Source organism: Nerophis lumbriciformis, linkage group LG05 (genome assembly GCF_033978685.3).
Source record: "Nerophis lumbriciformis linkage group LG05, RoL_Nlum_v2.1, whole genome shotgun sequence".
NCBI classification, from domain to species: Eukaryota; Metazoa; Chordata; class Actinopteri; order Syngnathiformes; family Syngnathidae; genus Nerophis; species Nerophis lumbriciformis.
The window spans coordinates 4,517,501-4,537,500 of NC_084552.2; the positions used below are offsets into that span (position 1 = coordinate 4,517,501).

Below are 20,000 nucleotides of genomic sequence, written 5' to 3' on the forward strand. Positions count from 1 at the left end.
TAAATGAGGCTTTTCTTCTGTGAGCGACAAGTGTAAAGCACGCTGCTTTTTTGTCGCCGCTGACAGCCAGCATGAACAAAAAAAAAGAAAAGAAAAAGAGAACAAGCTGTGAGAAAGAGAGAGTGGCAGATCGGCACTGCCAATCACACCGTGTGTGTGTGTGTGTGTGTGTGTGTGTGTGTGTGTGTGTGTGTGTAACTTTGCACTGTGCAGTGCAGTCAGTGCGTCATTCACGCTCGTCAAAGATCCTCTATAAGGCGGGAGTACAAAACAATAGTTTGTACTGTTTGACAGGCACGCTGTTTTTGAAGACCTTCTGATAGGCAAAGCTCCTTGACATGACAAAGACTCTGCTGTTTTTCAGGATGGGCCGCAAACAAAACAGTAGTAAAAGATCCTCTATATATAACAGGAGTGCTCTGCTGTTTTGAAACGCCTACTACGCCTACGTTGCTGTTTTTGAGCACCTCCTGCTAGTCAATGATCCTCTATATGAAAGGAGCTACCTGCCAAAAAGAACAGTGAAAGATCATCTACTGTGTGACAGGAGGTCTATGCTGTTTTTATATAACAGGAATAGTCTGCTCTTTTTCGATGACTTACTGTTTGTCATAGATCTTCTATATGACAGGAGGGCAATGAGTCAAAGATTGTCTATACTCTGCTATTTTTAATGACCTACTGCTGTTGTTTTTAAGGATATACTTGAAAAAAAACCCTACAATTCGACAGGAGCACTCCGCTGTTTTTAAGGACCTACTGCAAAAAGAAATAGTGAAGGAAGGTAATACTGTTTTTAGGACCAAGTGCGAGTCAAAGATTGTCTAAACGACATAAGCCCCCTGCTATTTTTAATGACCTACTGCGAGTCAAAGATCATCTGTATGACGGGAGCTCTCTGCTGTTTTTGATGAACTATTTTTAGTTACAGATCCTCTATATAACAGGAGGGCAATGCTGTTTTTAGGGTCTTTTGCGAGTCAAAGTTTGTCTATACAACAGAAGTGCTCTGTTGTTTTTGAAGACCTACTGCGAGTCAGAGATCATCTATATTGCAGCTCTGCTGTTTATTAGGATCTTCTTTAAGAAATGTAAAAATCCTTTACTATTCGACAGGAGCATTATGCCGTTTTTAAGGACCTACTGCAAAAAAATATAAAAAAGGATGCACCGCAAACAAAACAGTGGGGGGCATGTTTTTTTTTTAAATGTTTTTATTTATTTTAATTTTTTTTTTGTCATAAAAAAATACAATCATGTGTGCTTACGGACTGTATTCCTGCAGAATATATTGATTGGTGCACTAATTGTAAGTGTATCTTGTGTTTTTTATGTTGATTTAATAAAAATAATAATAAAAAAAATATTTCTTTTACCTGGTGGTGAGGGACCACTGCTCTATATGAAAGGGGCTATCTGCTGTTTTTGAGGATCTACCGCCAAAAATAACAGTGAAAGATCATCTACTGCGTGACAGGAGGGCTCTGCTGTTTTTATATAACAGGAATAGTCTGCTCTTTTGGATGACTTACTGCTCGTCATAGATCCTCTATAATGACAGAAAGTCAAAGATCCTGTATGTGACAAAAAAGCAGTAGTCAAAGATCCTCTGTGTGACAAAAAAGCAGTAGTCAAAGATCCTGTATGTGACAAAAAACAGTAGTCAAAGATCCTGTATGTGACAAAAAAAGCAGTAGTCAAAGATCCTGTATTTGAGGAAAGAGCATTAGTCAAAGACCCTGTATATGTCAAAAAGTCAAAGATCCTGTATGGGACAAAATGTCAAACACCCTGTATGTGACAAAAAAGCAGGAGTCAAAGATCCTGTATGTTACAAAAAAAGCAGTAGTCAAATATCCTGTATTTGAGGAAAGAGCAGTAGTCAAAGACCCTGTATATGTCAAAAAGTCAAAGATCCTGTATGTGACAAAATGTCAAAGATCCTGTATGTGTCAAAAAGTCAAGGATCCTGTATTAGACAAAATAGTAGTTGTCAAAGATCATGTATGCGACAAAAAAGCAGTAGTCAAAGATCCTGTATTTGAGGAAAGAGCAGTAGTCAAAGACCCTGTATATGTCAAAAAGTCAAAGATCCTGTATGTGACAAAATGTCAAAGATCCTGTATGTGACAAAATGTCAAAGATCTTGTATGTGACAAAATGTCAAAGATCCTGTATTAGACAAGATAGTAGTTGTCAAAGATCATGTATGCAACAAAAAAAGCAATAGTCAAAGATCCTGTATTTGAGGAAAGAGCAGTAGTCAAAGACCCTGTATATGTCAAAAAGTAAAGATCCTGTATTAGACAAAATAGTCGTTGTCAAAAGATCATGTATCCGACAAAAAAGCAGTAGTCAAAGATCCTGTATTTTAGGAAAGAGCAGTAGTCAAAGACCCTGTATATGTCAAAAAGTCAAAAATCCTGTATGTGACAAATTGTCAAAGATCCTGTATGTGACAAAAAGACAGTAGTCAAAGATCCTGTATGTTACAAAAAGCAGTAGTCAAATATCCTGTATTTTAGGAAAGAGCAGCAGTCAAAGACCCTGTATATGTCAAAAAGTCAAAGATCCTGTATGTGACGAATTGTCAAAGATCCTGTATGTGACAAAAAGTAAAAGATCCTGTATGTGTCAAAAAGTCAAAGATCCTGTATTAGACAAAATAGTAGTTGTCAAAGATAATGTATTTGAGGAAAGAGCATAGTCAAAGACCCTGTATATGTCAAAAAGTCAAAGAACCTGTATGTGACAAAATGTCAAAGATCCTGTATGGGACAAAATGTCAAACATCCTGTATGTGACAAAAAAGCAGTAGTCAAAGATCCTGTATGTTACAAAAAAGCATTAGTCAAAGATCCTGTATTTTAGGAAAGAGCAGTAGTCAAAGACCCTGTATATGTCAAAAAGTCAAAGATCCTGTATGTGACAAAATGTCAAAGATCCTGTATTAGACAAAATAGTAGTTGTCAAAGACCATGTATGTGACAAAAAAGCAGTAGTCAAAGACCCTGTATATGTCAAAAAGTCAAAGATCCTGTATTAGACCAAATAGTAGAAGTCAAAGATCCTGTATGTGACAAAATGTCAAAGATCCTGTATGGGACAAAATGTCAAACATCCTGTATGTGACAAAAAAAGGGGTAGTCAAAGATCCTGTATGTTACAAAAAAAGCAGTCGTCAAAGATCCTGTATTTGAGGAAAGAGCAGTAGTCAAAGACCCTGTATATGTCAAAAAGTCAAAGATCCTGTATGTGACAAAATGTCAAAGATCCGGTATGTGACAAAATGTCAAAGATCCTGTATGTGACAAAATGTCAAAGATCCTGTATGTGTCAAAAAGTCAAAGATCCTGTATTAGACAAGATAGTAGTTGTCAAAGATCATGTATGCGACAAAAAAGCAGTAGTCGAAGATCCTGTATTTGAGGAAAGAGCAGTAGTCAAAGACCCTGTGAATGTCAAAAAGTCAAAGATCCTGTATGTGACAAAATGTCAAAGATCCTGTATGGGACAAAATGTCAAAGATCTCGCATGTGACAAAAAGACAGTAGTCAAAGATCCTGTATGTTACAAAAAGCAGTAGTCAAAGATCCTGTATTTTAGGAAAGAGCAGTAGTCAAAGACCCTGTATACGTCAAAAAGTCAAAGAACTTGTATGTGACAAAATGTCAAAGATCCTGTATGGGACAAAAAAACAGTAGTCCAAGATCCTGTATGTTACAAAAAAGCATTAGTCAAAGATCCTGTGTTTGAGGAAAGAGCAGTAGTCAAAGACCCTGTATATGTCAAAAAGTCAAAGATCCTGTATGTGACAAAATGTCAAAGATCCTGTATGTGTCAAAAAGTCAAAGATCCTGTATTAGACAAAATAGTAGTTGTCGAAGATCATGTATGTGACAAAAAAGCAGTAGTCGAAGATCCTGTATTTGAGGAAAGAGCAGTAGTCAAAGACCCTGTATATGTCAAAAAGTCAAAGATCCTGTATGTGACAAAATGTCAAAGATCCTGTATGTGACAAAATGTTAAAGATCCTGTATGTGTCAAAAAATCAAAGATCCTGTATTAGACAAAATAGTCGTTGTCAAAAGATCATGTATGCGACAAAAAAGCAGTAGTCAAAGATCCTGTATTTTAGGAAAGAGCAGTAGTCAAAGACCCTGTATATGTCAAAAAGTCAAAAATCCTGTATGTGACAAATTGTCAAAGATCCTGTATGTGACAAAAAGACAGTAGTCAAAGATCCTGTATGTTACAAAAAGCAGTAGTCAAAGATCCTGTATTTTAGGAAAGAGCAGTAGTCAAAGACCCTGTATATGTCAAAAAGTCAAAGATCCTGTATGTGACAAAAAGTAAAAGATCCTGTATGTGTCAAAAAGTCAAAGATCCTGTATTAGACAAAATAGTAGTTGTCAAAGATAATGTATTTGAGGAAAGAGCATAGTCAAAGACCCTGTATATGTCAAAAAGTCAAAGAACCTGTATGTGACAAAATGTCAAAGATCCTGTATGGGACAAAATGTCAAACATCCTGTATGTGACAAAAAAGCAGTAGTCAAAGATCCTGTATGTTACAAAAAAGCAGTAGTCAAAGATCCTGTATTTCAGGAAATGTCAAACATCCTGTATGTGACAAAATGTCAAAGATCCTGTATGTGTCAAAAAGTCAAAGATCCTGTATTAGACAAAATAGTAGTTGTCAAAGATCATGTATGTGAATAAAAAGCAGTAGTCAAATATCTTGTATTTGAGGAAAGAGCAGTAGTCAAAGACCCTGTATATGTCAAAAAGTCAAAGATCCTGTATGTGGCAAAATGTCAAAGATCCTGTATGGGACAAAATGTCAAACATCCTGTATGTGACAAAAAAGCAGTAGTCAAAGATCCTGTATGTTACAAAAAAGCTTTAGTCAAAGATCCTATATTTGAGGAAAGAGCAGTAGTCAAAGACCCTGTATATGTCAAAAAGTCAAAGATCCTGTATTAGACAAAATGGTAGTTGTCAAAGATCCTGTATTTGAGGAAAGAGCTGTAGTCAAAGACCCTGTATATGTCAAAAAGTCAAAGATCCTGTATGTGACAAAATGTCAAACATCCTGTATGTGACAAAAAAGCAGTAGTCAAAGATCCTGTATGTTACAAAAAAGCAGTAGTCAAAGATCCTGTATTTCAGGAAATGTCAAACATCCTGTATGTGACAAAATGTCAAAGATCCTGTATGTGTCAAAAAGTCAAAGATCCTGTATTAGACAAAATAGTAGTTGTCAAAGATCATGTATGTGAATAAAAAGCAGTAGTCAAATATCTTGTATTTGAGGAAAGAGCAGTAGTCAAAGACCCTGTACATGTCAAAAAGTCAAAGATCCTGTATTAGACAAAATAGTAGTTGTCAAAGATCATGTACGCGACAAAAAAGCAGTAGTCAAAGATCCTGTATTTGAGGAAATGCCAAAGATCCTGTATGGGACAAAATGTCAAACATCCTGTATGTGACAAAAAAGCAGTAGTCAAAGATCCTGTATATCTCAAAAAGTCAAAGAACCTGTATGTGACAAAATGTCAAAGATCCTGAATGGGACAAAATGTCAAACATCCTGTATGTGACAAAAAAGCAGTAGTCAAAGATCCTGTGTGTTACAAAAAAGCATTAGTCAAAGATCCTATATTTGAGGAAAGAGCAGTAGTCAAAGACCCTGTATATGTCAAAAAGTCAAAGATCCTGTATTAGACAAAATGGTAGTTGTCAAAGATCCTGTATTTGAGGAAAGAGCTGTAGTCAAAGACCCTGTATATGTCAAAAAGTCAAAGATCCTGTATGTGACAAAATGTCAAAGATCCTGTATGGGACAAAATGTCAAACATCCTGTATGTGACAAAAAAGCAGTAGTCAAAGATCCTGTATGTTACAAAAAAGCAGTAGTCAAAGATCCTGTATTTCAGGAAATGTCAAACATCCTGTATGTGACAAAATGTCAAAAATCCTGTATGTGTCAAAAAGTCAAAGATCCTGTATTAGACAAAATAATAGTTGTCAAAGATAATGTATTTGAGGAAAGAGCAGTAGTCAAAGACCCTGTATATGTCAAAAAGTGAAAGAACCTGTATGTGACAAAATGTCAAACATCCTGTATGTGACAAAATGTCAAAGATCCTGTATGTGTCAAAAAGTCAAAGATCCTGTATTAGACAAAATAGTAGTTGTCAAAGATAATGTATTTGAGGAAAGAGCATAGTCAAAGACCCTGTATATGTCAAAAAGTCAAAGAACCTGTATGTGACAAAATGTCAAAGATCCTGTATGTGTCAAAAAGTCAAAGATCCGGTATTAGACAAAATAATAGTTGTCAAAGATAATGTATTTGAGGAAAGAGCAGTAGTCAAAGACCCTGTATATGTCAAAAAGTCAAAGAACCTGTATGTGACAAAATGTCAAACATCCTGTATGTGACAAAATGTCAAAGATCCTGTATGTGTCAAAAAGTCAAAGATCCTGTATTAGACAAAATAGTAGTTGTCAAAGATAATGTATTTGAGGAAAGAGCATAGTCAAAGACCCTGTATATGTCAAAAAGTCAAAGAACCTGTATGTGACAAAATGTCAAAGATCCTGTATGTGACAAAATGTCAAAGATCCTGTATGTGACAAAATAGTAGTTGTCAAAGATCATGTATGTGACAGATGTTTTGACAGCACAGTAAAGTTAATGATGGTCTGTATTTGCCCCCCCAACAGACCACGGTGCCCCCCTTCACTCCGTCCCCCACCGAGTGCCACTCATCCAGCCTGGTGTCCAACTCGCCCGTCCTCTCCGGCAGCTACAGCAGCGGCATCTCCTCCCTCAGCCGCTGCAGCGTCTCCGAGGCGTCGGGCACCGAGCTTCCCGCCGGCGGCGGGGCCGGCGACCCTCCCCCGCCGCCGGCCGCCGCCCCCGACGAGCCCGTGCGGCGGGAGAACAAGACCCCGCCCCCGTACAGCGTCTACGAGCGCAACAACCCGCGCCGGCCCGTGCCGCTGCCCCACAGCCTCTCCATCCCCCCGCAGGCGGAGCCCCCCGCCCTGCCCCCCAAGCCCCACCAGCTGCGCACGGGCAGCATGAAGCTGGACGGCACCTCGGACCCCCGTTTGCCCAGACCCAGGCCTCTCCCGCGGAAGGTGTCCCAGCTTTAGGCGCCGCCGTGACGGAACACACTGGCATTATTTGCACTTTTCGGGCACTGGACTTGCTTTTTCCTCATCGCCCGACAGACTTTTTGATAGGCGTGATGAAGCTTAGTCAGCCATCTTTGTTAATACATCCAGGACAGCTCGGCCTTAAGTGGGAATCTTCTTTTGCTACACTGTATGCTGCTCCAGGAGGAGCATGCACTTTGACTCAAGTGTCGTTTCGTGCTCTCATATCCACACTTTTTACTTTACAGGCTCTCCTGAAAAAAAACAAAAAACGGTCGCCCCTCTCGTAGGCTTTTGCACTTTTCTTACCAGGACCAAACACACCTGCATGCTCCGGAGCCTGCATGACTTACTACTACTATTAGGAAAAAGTGTCAATTGGTGCCAAGGAACCCCCAAATTCTACTGTCATTTAAAGCACAATCCTCTCTATCGACAAGTACTGTTACGTATTCGCCAATTGGAGTTTCAAAAAAAAGTCACGTTTTTTTTTTTGTACAGTTTAATTTTTTTAAGCTGATGATACAAAGCCCCGAAAGGGACATGGGGGAATTTTTTTTTAAATAATTTTTATTTTATTGTATTTTAGACATGTATCTCGTGCGCTCGAGAAACTATCTCGTGCGCACGAGAAACTTTTTATAAAGTTATAAAAAAAATAATAATAACAATAATTTGTTTTTATTTTTTTTATAAATTTATTTTTAAAAAAAAGTAAAACTTTTTTTTTTTTTAACATCTATCTCGTGCGCATGAGAAAGTTTCCAGTGCGCTTGAAACTTTTTATAAAGTTTAAAAAAAAAATAGTAATAATAATTTAAAAAAAATTTTTTTTTTATAAATTTATAAAAAAAAAAAACATTTATTTTTTTTTATTTTATTTTTTTTTTAGACATGTATCTCGTGCGCACGAGAAACTTTTTATAAAGTTATAAAAAAAAAATTACAAAATTATAATTATTATTATTATTATTTTATTAGTTATAAAAAAATAATAATATTAATACAATTTTTTTTTTTATATATATATAAATTTATATAACAAAACAAATTTACAATTTTTTTTTTTTTTTTTTTTTTTTTTAGACATGTATCTCGTGCGCACAAGAAACTTTATATAAAGTTATAGAAAAAAAATTACAAAATTATAATTTTTTATTTATTTTTAGACATGTATCTCGTGCGCACAAGAAACTATCTCGTGCGCTTGAGAAACTTTTTATAAAGTTATAAAAAATAATAATAATAATTAAAAAAAAATTTTTTTTTTATAAATTTATAAAAAAAAAACATTTACAATTTTTTATTTTTTTTTAGACATGTATCTTGTGCGCACGAAAAACGTTTTATAAAGTTATAGAAAAAAAATTACAAAATTATAATTTTTTTTTTTTTTTTTTAGACATGTATCTCGTGCGCACAAGAAACTATCTCGTGCGCACGAGAAACTTTTTATAAAGTTATAAAAAAAAATAATAATAATAATAATACAATTTTTTATTTTTTTATAAATTTATAAAAATAAAAAAAATGTACAATTTTTTTATTTTATTTTATTTTTTAGACATGTATTTCGTGAGCACGAGAAACGTTTTATAAAGTTATAGAAACAAAATTACAAAATTATTATTTTTTTATTTTTTTTTTAGACATGTATCTCGTGCGCAGAAGAAACTATCTCTTAGTTATAAAGTTATAAAAAAAACTAATAATAATAAAACTTTTTTTTTAAAATAAATTTATTAAAAAAAAAAATTACAATTTTTTTATTTTATTTTATTTTTTAGACATGTATCTCGTGTGCACGAGAAACGTTTTATAAAGTTATAGAAAAAAAATTACAAAATTATAATTTTTTTTTTTTTTTTTAGACATGTATCTCGTGCGCACAAGAAACTATCTCGTGCGCACGAGAAACTTTTTATAAAATTATAAAAAAAATATAATAATAATAATAAAAAAACATTTTTTTAATAAATTTATAAAAAATAAAAAAAGTAAAAATTTTTTTTTTTTAGACATGTATCTAATGCGCACGAGAAACTTTTTATAAAGTTATAGAAAAAAAGATACAAAATTATAATTTTTTTTTTTTTTTAGACATGTATCTCGTGAGCACAAGAAACTATCTCGTGCGCACGAGAAACTTTTTATAAAATTATTTAAAAAAAATAATAATAATAATAAAACTTTTTTTTAATAAATTTATAAAAAATAAAAAAAGTACAATTTAAAAAAAATTTTATTTTTATTTTTTTTTAGACATGTATCTCGTGCGCACGAGAAACTATCTCGTGCGCACGGGAAGCTTTCTCGTGCGCACGAGAAACTTTTTATAAAGTTATAAAAAATAATAATAATGATAAAAAATTTAATTTTTTTATAAATTTATAAAAAAAAAATTTTTTACAATTTTTTTTTTTTTTTTTTGGACATGTATCTCGTGCGCACAAGAAAGTTTCTCGTGCGCACGAGATACACGTCTAAAAAAAAAAATTTGTTTTTTAAATTTTTTTTATAACTTTATAAAAAGTTTCTCTGCGCATGAGATACATGTCTAAAAAAATATATAATTATATATAAAAAAAAAAATTTTTTTTTTTTATAACTTTATAAAAAGTTTCTTTGCGCATGAGATACATGTGTAAAAAAAAAAATATTGAATTAAAAAAAATTGTTTTTATAACTTTATAAAAAGTTTCTCGTGCGCACGAGATACATGTCTAAAAAAATAAATTAAATTAAATTAATTATTACAATTTTTTCCCCCCATGTCCCTTTAAGGGCTCCATATGATGACATCATATTGTGTGATTTTTTTTTTTCCTGCATTTTTTTGACAAAAAAAAGTGGACGCTTTAGTATCGTTTGTACGTCTCATTTGTTTCGGTTTCTCAATAATCCCCTTCTGGAGAACTTGTATATTATATCATGAGATTAATGTAAGTAAGCCAAATATAGAAGGAAGAAAGAAAAAAAAAAAAGATGTGTTGCAATTGATGTAAATAGTGTGTTTTTAACGAGACAACAAAAATAATGTAGTTATAACAATTTACAGCTTTGAATGTAATGTTGAAAGCAGGAAATGATGATAATTAATATAAATGTTTTATGGGTTTTTGTGCGTGTAGAAAAACAAAAAGGTTATTGACATCCTAACACATTTACAAGTTCAATAAACTGTCCGATGTAGACGTTGTGTTTGTGTTGTTTTATGAACATTTTTTATAAAATAACTTTAAGCCCATGTTTATACTGCATTATGATACGCTGGCACTCGCATATTAGTGCTAGCATCAAAGCTAACTGATTACTTTTCCATTTTAATTCAACATTAATGTTTATTTTTTATTTTTCTCATGTCGTTTAACAATTTTAATTCAATGGTAATGTTTAATGTTTTGTTTATTTCCTTGGGTCATTTATTAGTAAACATTTAGCTATGGTAAAATGCTGTCCTGTTAGATTACTTTATGCTACTTTAGCAGTCTAATGTTAGTGCTAGCATCAAAGCTAACTGATTACTTTTCAATTTTAATTCAATGGTAATGTTTTTTTATTTTCTCATGTCGTTTATTAGTAAATGTATATTTTTGGTAAAATGCTGTACTTTATGCTACTTTAGCGGTCTTATGTTAGTGCTAGCATCAAAGCTAAGTGATTACTGTTGTCAATTTTAGTTCAATGGTAATGCTTAGTGTTTTTTTTTAATTTTCTCAGGTCATTTATTAGTAAACGTATAGTTATGGTAAAATGCTGTAATGTTAGATAACTTTATTTTACTTTAGCGGTCTTCCGTTCGTGCTAGCATCAAAGCTAACTGATTATTTCCCATTTTTCATTCAATGGTAATGTTTAATGTTTGTTTTATTTCCTTAGGTCATTTATTAGTAAACATTTAGCTCTGGTAAAATGATGTACTGTTAATTACTTTATGCTACTTTAGCGGTCTTACGTTAGTGCTAGCATCAAAGCTAACTAATAACTTTTACATTTTAGTGTTCTATTTTATTTTGTTATGTAATTAGTTAATTAATTAGTAAATGTTTACAGTAGTTATTGAAAAATTATTTACTGTTACATTACTCTTCCTAGCGGTCTTACGTTAGTGCTAGCATCAAAGCTAACTGATTACTTTTCCATTTTAATTCAACGTTAATGTTTTTTTGTTTTTTTTTCTCATGTTTTTTAACAATTTTAATTCAATGGTAATTTTCAATGTTTTGTTTATTTCCTTGGGTCATTTATTAGTAAACGTATAGTTATGGTAAAATGCTGTAATGTTAGATAACTTTATGTTACTTTAGCGGTCTTCCGTTAGTGCTAACATCAAAGCTAACTCATTATTTCCCATTTTTCATTCAATGGTAATGTTTAATGTTTGTTTTATTTCCTTAGGTCATTTATTAGTAAACATTTAGCTCTGGTAAAATGCTGGACTGTTAATTACTTTATGCTACTTCAGCGGTCTTACGTTAGTGCTAGCATCAAAGCTAACTGATAACTTTTACATTTTAGTGTCCTCTTTTATTTTGTTATGTAATGAATTAATTAGTAAATGTATACAGTAGTTTTTATAAAAATGATTTACTGTTGCGTTACTTTATTCTACTCTTCATCGCAGTCTTATGTTAGTGCTAGCATCAAAGCTAACTGATTACTTCAAAATTTTTGTGTCCTATTTTATTTTGGTTATGTAATTAGTAAATGTATACAGTAGTTATTGAAAAATTATTTACTGTTACATTACCTTATTCTACTCTTCATAGCAGTCTTATGTTAGTGCTAGCATCAGCGCAAATTACTATGAAGCTACGAATCAGCGGAGTTGTGACATTCATGAACGAGTCGAGTCTTTTGAACGGCTCTTTGAAGTTCACAGTTGCAAGCCGTTCGCTTGGGAGTGGTTTTTCAAATAAGCGCCACCTGACATGACTGAAGTCCCACAGACTGAAAAAAATCCCACAAAATGACCCAGGTGTCAAAAAAAAATTAACTTTTGGACGCCCCTTTTTTTGGTTTCTTGTTTTGTTAATGGATTTGTTAAGTCACCTCGTTTAGACGTACGCATGCACACCTGGCAGGGTAGTACAATTTTACATTAAAATTTATCGAGCTATTTTTTTGTAAATGTATACTTTTTATACACAGAGTATTCTATGAATTTATAAATTATTTGTATTGTACTGTTAAAATGCTCCTTTGTGCAAAACGTTACAGCAACGTTTATGTTTTGTATATATTTTCATATGTATTTAAAAAAAAATAAAACATTTAAAAATATATACAGTATATATATATACATATATATTCTAATTTTATTATTATTATTATTTTTTTTTTTAACATTTCCCACTGTACAAAATAGCAGGAAATGGATAAGCAACATATTATCTGTTCCAAAATGGCTACCAAAAACGTCACTTCCTGTTGTGGCAGGAAACAGGAAGTAGATTCTAAGTTGTAAAATGCCTCGATACCAGCTTCTTGTTTACCTATTAAACTAGAAACTAACTAATGTACCAGTAACTACAAACTAACTAACTAACTAACACATGGACTCAATAAAGCAGGTATGAGCAAGTAAATTCACTCATTTTTCTGTTTTAGTCATACTAGCTACATGCTAGCTATATGTTAGCGACATGCTAACTCAATGCTAGCTACATGCTAGCTAATTGCTAAGTTATAAACCCTGAGAATGCTGTTAAAAATTTGATTTGTTCTAGGAAAATTCCACATTCACAAATCCAGAGTAATGTCACATTATACAATTTTTGTTGTTGTTTTATTCTGGAATTTAACAAGTATAACTCACAAAAATACATTACAAACAGCAATTTCAATCATGGACAAAGACAATAAAAATGTAATATTTTTTTTCGTACATGCATCTTTTTTTAGTCTTTTTTTTTTCTATTGCATTTTTTACTAGTAATTTTGATTATTTTATGGAAAGTAAAACGGAAATGTTTTTTTTATACACGTTTTGAAAAAAAAAAAAAAAGTATATATATATATATATATATATATATATATATATATATATACATACACGTTTTTATCATCATGTTCATATTGTTTCTGTTCTGCTTTTTTTTTTAACATTTCCCACAGTACAAAATAGCAGGAAATGGATAAGCAACATATTATCTGTTCCAAAAATTGCTACCATAAATGTCACTTCCTGTTGTGGCATGAAACAGAAAGTAGATTCATAGTTGTAAAATGCCTCAAGACACCAGCTTCTTGTTTACCTATTAAACGACAAAACTAGCTACTAACTAACTAACTAACCAACACTTGGACTCAATGAAAGCAGGTATGAGCAGGTAAATTCACTCCTTTTTCTGTTTTAGTCATACTAGCTACATGCTAGCTACATGCTAGCTATATGTTAGCGACATGCTAACTCAATGCAGGCTACATGCTAGCTAATTGCTAAGTTAAAAACTCAGAGAATGCTGTTAAAACAATTTTTGTTGTTGTTTTATTCTGAAATTTAACAAGTATAATTCACAAAAATACATTCCAAACAGCAATTTCAATCATGGACAAAGACAATGAAAATGTAATAATTTTTTCCTTACATGCATCTTTTTTTGTCTTTTTTTTCCTATTGCATTTTTTACTAGTAATTTTGATTAATATTTTGGAAAGTCAAATGGAAATATTTTTTGTATACACGTTTTGAAAAAATATTGAATATATATATATATATATATATATATATATATATATATATATATATATATATATATATATATATATATATATATATATATGGCAGTACGGTGGAACAGGGGTTAGTGCATGTGCCTCACAATACGAAGGTCCTGAGTAGTCCTGAGTTCAATCCCGGGCTCGGAGTGTTTCTGTGTGGAGTTTGCATGTTCTCCCCGTGACTGCGTGGGTTCCCACCTCCAAAGACATGCACCTGGGGATAAGTTGATTGGCAACACTAAATTGACCCTAGTGTGTGAATGTGAGTGTGAATGTTGTCTGTCTATCTGTGTTGGCCCTGCGATGAGGTGGCGACTTGTCCAGGGTGTACGCCGCCTTCCGCCCGAATGCAGCTGAGATAGGCTCCAGCACCCCCCGCGACCCCGAAAGGGACAAGCGGTAGAAAATGGATGGATGGATGGATGGATATATTTATTTATTCAATATTTGAGGAACCCTCGTTAACTGTTGCATCTCCTTGCAGGATTGTCTACTGCAGGGGTGTCAAACTCGTTTTCATTGAGGGCCACATGGCAGTTATGGCTGCCATCAGAGGGCCATTTAAAACAGCGAATAATGTATGAATTTGCCTCTGGATTTCATTATTATTTTTATATATGTAAAAAAAAAAAAAAAAAAAAAATATATATATATATATATATATATATATTTTTTTTTTGTATATTTATTTATTTATTTATTTATTTTTAAGTAAATTGTCGATTTTACAGTAAAAACTTTACATTTACAAAATGTTTCTGTAAAATATAGTGCCTTTTTTACGTTTTACGGTAAATATAAAAATAGTACCACTCTTTGTTTTTGTTTTTTTTACGGAAAAAGCTGGCAGCTTACTCGCCAGAATTTTACTATTAAATTTACATTGGTTTTTACATTATATTACATTACATTATATTATTAATGGGGAAAAAAAAGAACAGTACAAGTTTTTTTTTTTATTCCGGCAACTAAGCTGCCAGTTTTCCTACTGTAAAAACAAATGTACCGCTTTTCCATTTACAGTAATACACTGTTTAAAAACAACAACCGTAGATTTTACTGTAAAAAAAATGTTAGCTCAGTCAACAGAATTTTAACGCAAAAAACTGGTTGTTTTATTTTTCAATTTACAGTAATATGCTGTAAAGAACACTGTAAAATGTATTGTCATTTTTATTAATTTGATGGCTGGTTTGCTGTAAAGATATTTAAACATGTTTTGGAAAGTATGATGATATACTGTAATATTTGTTATACTATTAAAGTTTAAAGGCCTACTGAAATGTGATTTTCTTATTTAAACGGGGATAGCAGGTCCATTCTATGTGTCATACTTGATCATTTCGCGATATAGCCATATTTTTGCTGAAAGGATTTAGTAGAGAACATCGACGATAAAGTTCGCAACTTTTGGTCGCTGATAAAAAAGCCTTGCCTGTACCGGAAGTAGCAGACGAGTAGCGTGACGTCACAGGTTGTGGAGCTCCTCACATCCGCATATTGTTTACAATCATGGCCACCAGCAGCGAGAGCGATTCGGACCGAGAAAGCGACGATTTCCCCATTAATTTGAGCGAGGATGAAAGATTTGTGGATGAGGAAAGTGAGAGTGAAGGACTAGAGCGATTCAGATAGGGAAGATGCTGTGAGAGGCGGGTGGGACCTGATATTCAGCTGGGAATGACTAAAACAGTAAATAAACACAAGACATATATATACTCTATTAGCTACAACACAACCAGGCTTATATTTAATATGCCACAAATTAATCCCGCATAACAAACACCTCCCCCCTCCCGTCCATATAACCCGCCAATACAACTCAAACACCTGCACAACACACTCAATCCCACAGCCCAAAGTACCGTTCACCTCCCCAAAGTTCATACAGCACATATATTTCCCCAAAGTTACGTACGTGACATGCACATAGCGGCACGCACGTACGGGCAAGCGATCAAATGTTTGGAAGCCGCAGCTGCATGCGTACTCACGGTACCGCGTCTGCGCATCCAACTCAAAGTCCTCCTGGTAAGAGTCTCTGTTGTCCCAATTCTCCACAGGCCAATGGTAAAGCTTGACTGTCATCTTCCGGGAATGTAAACAATGAAACACCGGCCGTGTTTGTGTTGCTGCAGTCGGCCGCAATACGCCGCTTCCCACCTACAGCTTTCTTCTTTGCTGTCTCCATTGTTCATTGAACAAATTGCAAAAGATTCACCAACACAGATGTCCAGAATACTGCGGAATTTTGCGATGAAAACAGACGACTTAATAGCTGGCCACCATGCTGTCCCAAAATGTCCTTCCACAATCCGGGACGTCACGCGCTGACGTCATCATACCGAGACGTTTTCAGCAGGATATTTCGCGCAAAATTTAAAATTGCACTTTAGTAAGCTAACCTGGCCGTATTGGCATGTGTTGCAATGTTAAGATTTCATCATTGATGTATAAACTATCAGACTGCGTGGTCGGTAGTAGTGGGTTTCAGTAGGCCTTTAAAAGCTATGCAATTTCAAGCAATTCATATATTTTTTCTGTCAAAATGAAAAAAGTCAAATCAGTGAGAAAATATGAAGTACTTTATTGACCCATATCATTTCCAGGTGTTTGCGGGCCAGATGAAATGATCTTGAGTTTGACACCGGTGGTCCACTATATTTCCAAAAGGAGATGTTAGGATGGCTGCAGCTGCATGCAACAAGAGGACAGCAGGTAAGAAAAAGAACATACAGTAGCTGTGAGTCATGCACTTGTAATGGCGTGTAAATATTATCAGCTGCTGTAATTGCACTTTTCTTAGGGCATTCATTACACCCAGTTTGTGCCGAGCACGTTTAGCCCCGTTATGCAAGCGCTAACAGCCTCCATTTATAGCATTCAGCTCTAATGACGGAGAATTAGAAGAAGGTGCTGGGTATTAATATTGCGCTGCCTTGGGGCGGATTTTGGAGAACACACAGCCGCCGAGAAACCCAAAGGTGTTTGTCTCGCTCTTCAAATCTCTCCAGGGACAACAGAAGCTTGGGAGCATCTCCCTGCAAGAAAGAAAGATATAAATATAAATATACACTATATACTGTCTTCTCGCAGCTTATTGGGAGGATTTTTTTTTCCAAGCCGGCTTGTTTTAAATGGCGTCACGAGTGAAGTTAAATTTTTTTTTTTTTTTTTTTGGTCCCTCAGAGGACGCCTGCCGTCGAACGGGGAGATGACAGAGTTTGGAGTGCTTTGAAAGCGGAACAAGACGAGGAAAAGGAAAACAGAAAGGCGCGAGGGAAATGCTGTCGTGTGAACGGCTGCCATGAGATGAACGCCGTTTTTAAAAAGACGGATGCGCTTTAGGCGTCAGGCGGCGTTCAGCTTCTAGGGCAGGGGTCCCCAAACGGATACGGCCCACCGGTGTCCAAAATCCGGCCCGCGGGAAGTCCCAAGTAAAAAAAAAAAAAAAAAAAAATTTTTTTTTTTTTTTTTTTTTTTTTTTTGTATTATTTTTTTTTTTTTTTATTTGTCCTTACTAGTCCATTTTCTACCGTATCCTATCATATTGTCTAAAAATGCATTTTACCATCGATAACGTGACATGCAGCAAGTGCGCTCTTTAAGTCAATTAATGCGCGAGGAATATATATGTATGAATATATATATATATATATATATATATATATGTATATAGACACATATACATATATACACATATACATATATATATATACACATATATGTATACATATATATATACATATATACATATATACACATACACATATATACACATATACATATATATGTATATATATATGTATATATATAACATTTTTTAAATTGTTTTAAATTGTTTTTAAAAAATTAAAAAAATTTGAAAATCATTTTTTACCTTGAAAATCATTTTTTACCTTGAAAAAAAATGTTTACCTTGAAAAAAAAAATTTATCTTGAAAAAAAAAATTACCTTGAAAAATTTTTTTTACCTTGAAAATCATTTGTTTACCTTGAAAATCATTTTTAACCTTGAAAAATGTGTTTTACCTTGAAACATTTTTTTTACCTTGAAAATCATTTTTAACCTTGAAAAAAAAATTTTAACTTGAAAAAAAAAATTTACCTTGAAAAAAATTTTTTACCTTGAAAATCATTTGTTTACCTTGAAAATCATTTTTAACCTTGAAAAAAAAATGTTACCTTGAAAAAAAAATGTTACCTTGAAAAAAAATTTTTACCTTGAAAATCATTTTTTACCTTGAAAAAAAAATTTTACATTGAAAAAAAAAAATGTACCTTGAAATTTTTTTTTACCTTGAAAATCATTTGTTTACCTTGAAAATCATTTTTAACCTTGAAAAAAAAATTTTACCTTGAAAATTTTTTTTTACCTTGAAAATCATTTTTTACCTTGAAAAAAAATGTTTACCTTGAAAAAAAAATTTGACCTTGAAAATTTTTTTTTACCTTGAAAATCATTTGTTTACCTTGAAAATCATTTTTAACCTTGAAAAAAAATTTTTAACCTTTAAAAATATTTTTTACCTTGAAAATAATTTTTTACCTTGAAAATCATGTTTTAACTAAAACATTTTTTTTTAATTTTTTTATTTTTTTTAAGTTTTTTATTTTTTTTTAAATTTTTGTAAAAAAATTTAAATTTTCAAAAATAAAAAAAAATGTTAATTAAAAAAAAAAAAATATATATATTTTTTTAAATTTTAAATTTAATTTTTAATTTTTTTTAAAATTTTTAATTTTTTTTATTTATTTTTAATTTTTTTAATTTTTTAAAAATATTTTTTAATTTTTTAAAATATTTTTTAAAAAATTTAACTTTTTTAAAACTTTTTTTAAACTTTTTAAAAACATTTTTTACCCTAACCCTAATCTTAACCCTAACCCTAACCCTAATCTTAACCCTAACCCTAACCTTAACCCTAACCCCAACCCTAACCCTAACCCTAATCTTAACCCTAACCCTAACCCTAACCTTAACCCTAACCCTAACCCTAACCCTATATATATATATATATATATATATATATATATGTATATATATATATATATATATATATATATATATATATATATATCCATTTTCTACCGTCTCCTAGCCAATCATATTGTCTAAAAATGCATTTTACCATCAAAAAATTTTACCTTGAAAAAAAAATGTTACCTTGAAAAAAAAATTACCTTGAAAATTTTTTTTTACCTTGAAAATCATTTGTTTACCTTGAAAATCATTTTTAACCTTGAAAAAAAATGTTTACCTTGAAAAATATTTTTTACCTTGAAAATAATTTTTTACCTTGAAAATCATGTTTTAACTTAAAACATTTTTTTTTTAATTTTTTAATTTTTTTTAAGTTTTTTAATTTTTTTTTAAATTTTTGTAAAAATGTTAAAAAAAAATTATAAAAAAAAAAAAAAAACTATTTTTAAAAAAAATCTTTAAAACATTTTTAAATTTTTTTTTTAATTTTTAATTTAAAAAAAAAATATATATATATATATTTTTTTAATATATTTTTTTTAATTTTTAATTTTTTTAATTTTTTAAAAATATTTTTAATTTTTTAAAATATTTTTAAAAAAATGTAACTTTTTTTAAACTTTTTTAACTTTTTAAAAAAAATGTTTACCCTAACCCTAACCCTAACCCTAATCTTAACCCTAACCCTAATCTTAACCCTAACCCTAACCCTAACCTTAACCCTAACCCTATATATATATATATATATGTATATATATATATATATCCATTTTCTACCGTCTCCTAGCCAATCATATTGTCTAAAAATGCATTTTACCATCGATAACGTGACATGCAGCAAGTGCGCTCTTTAAGTCAATTAGTGCGCGAGGAATATGTATGTATGAATACATATGTATATATATATATATATATATATATATGTATATAGACACATATAGATATATACACATATATACACATATACATATATATATACATATATACACATATATGTATACATATATACACATACATACACATACACATATATACACATATACATATATATATATATATATGTATATATATATATATATATGTATATATATAAATTTTTGTAAATTGTTTTAAATTGTTTTTA

At 32.0% G+C, this 20,000-nt stretch overlaps 1 protein-coding gene across 3 annotated transcripts in view; it reads left to right on the forward strand.

The window, feature by feature from the left end:
- Nucleotides 1-7,770, forward strand: part of dock4b (dedicator of cytokinesis 4b) — a 470,089-nt gene extending 462,319 nt beyond the window's left edge. For all 3 annotated transcript variants that reach the window (XM_061961401.1, XM_061961402.1, XM_061961403.1), the window contains one exon: nt 6,733-7,770. In XM_061961401.1, coding sequence (XP_061817385.1) covers nt 6,733-7,167 — 435 coding nt within the window. In that variant the 3' untranslated portion in view covers nt 7,168-7,770. The remainder of the gene's footprint in view (nt 1-6,732) is intronic.
- Nucleotides 7,771-20,000: the final 12,230 nt, after the last annotated feature.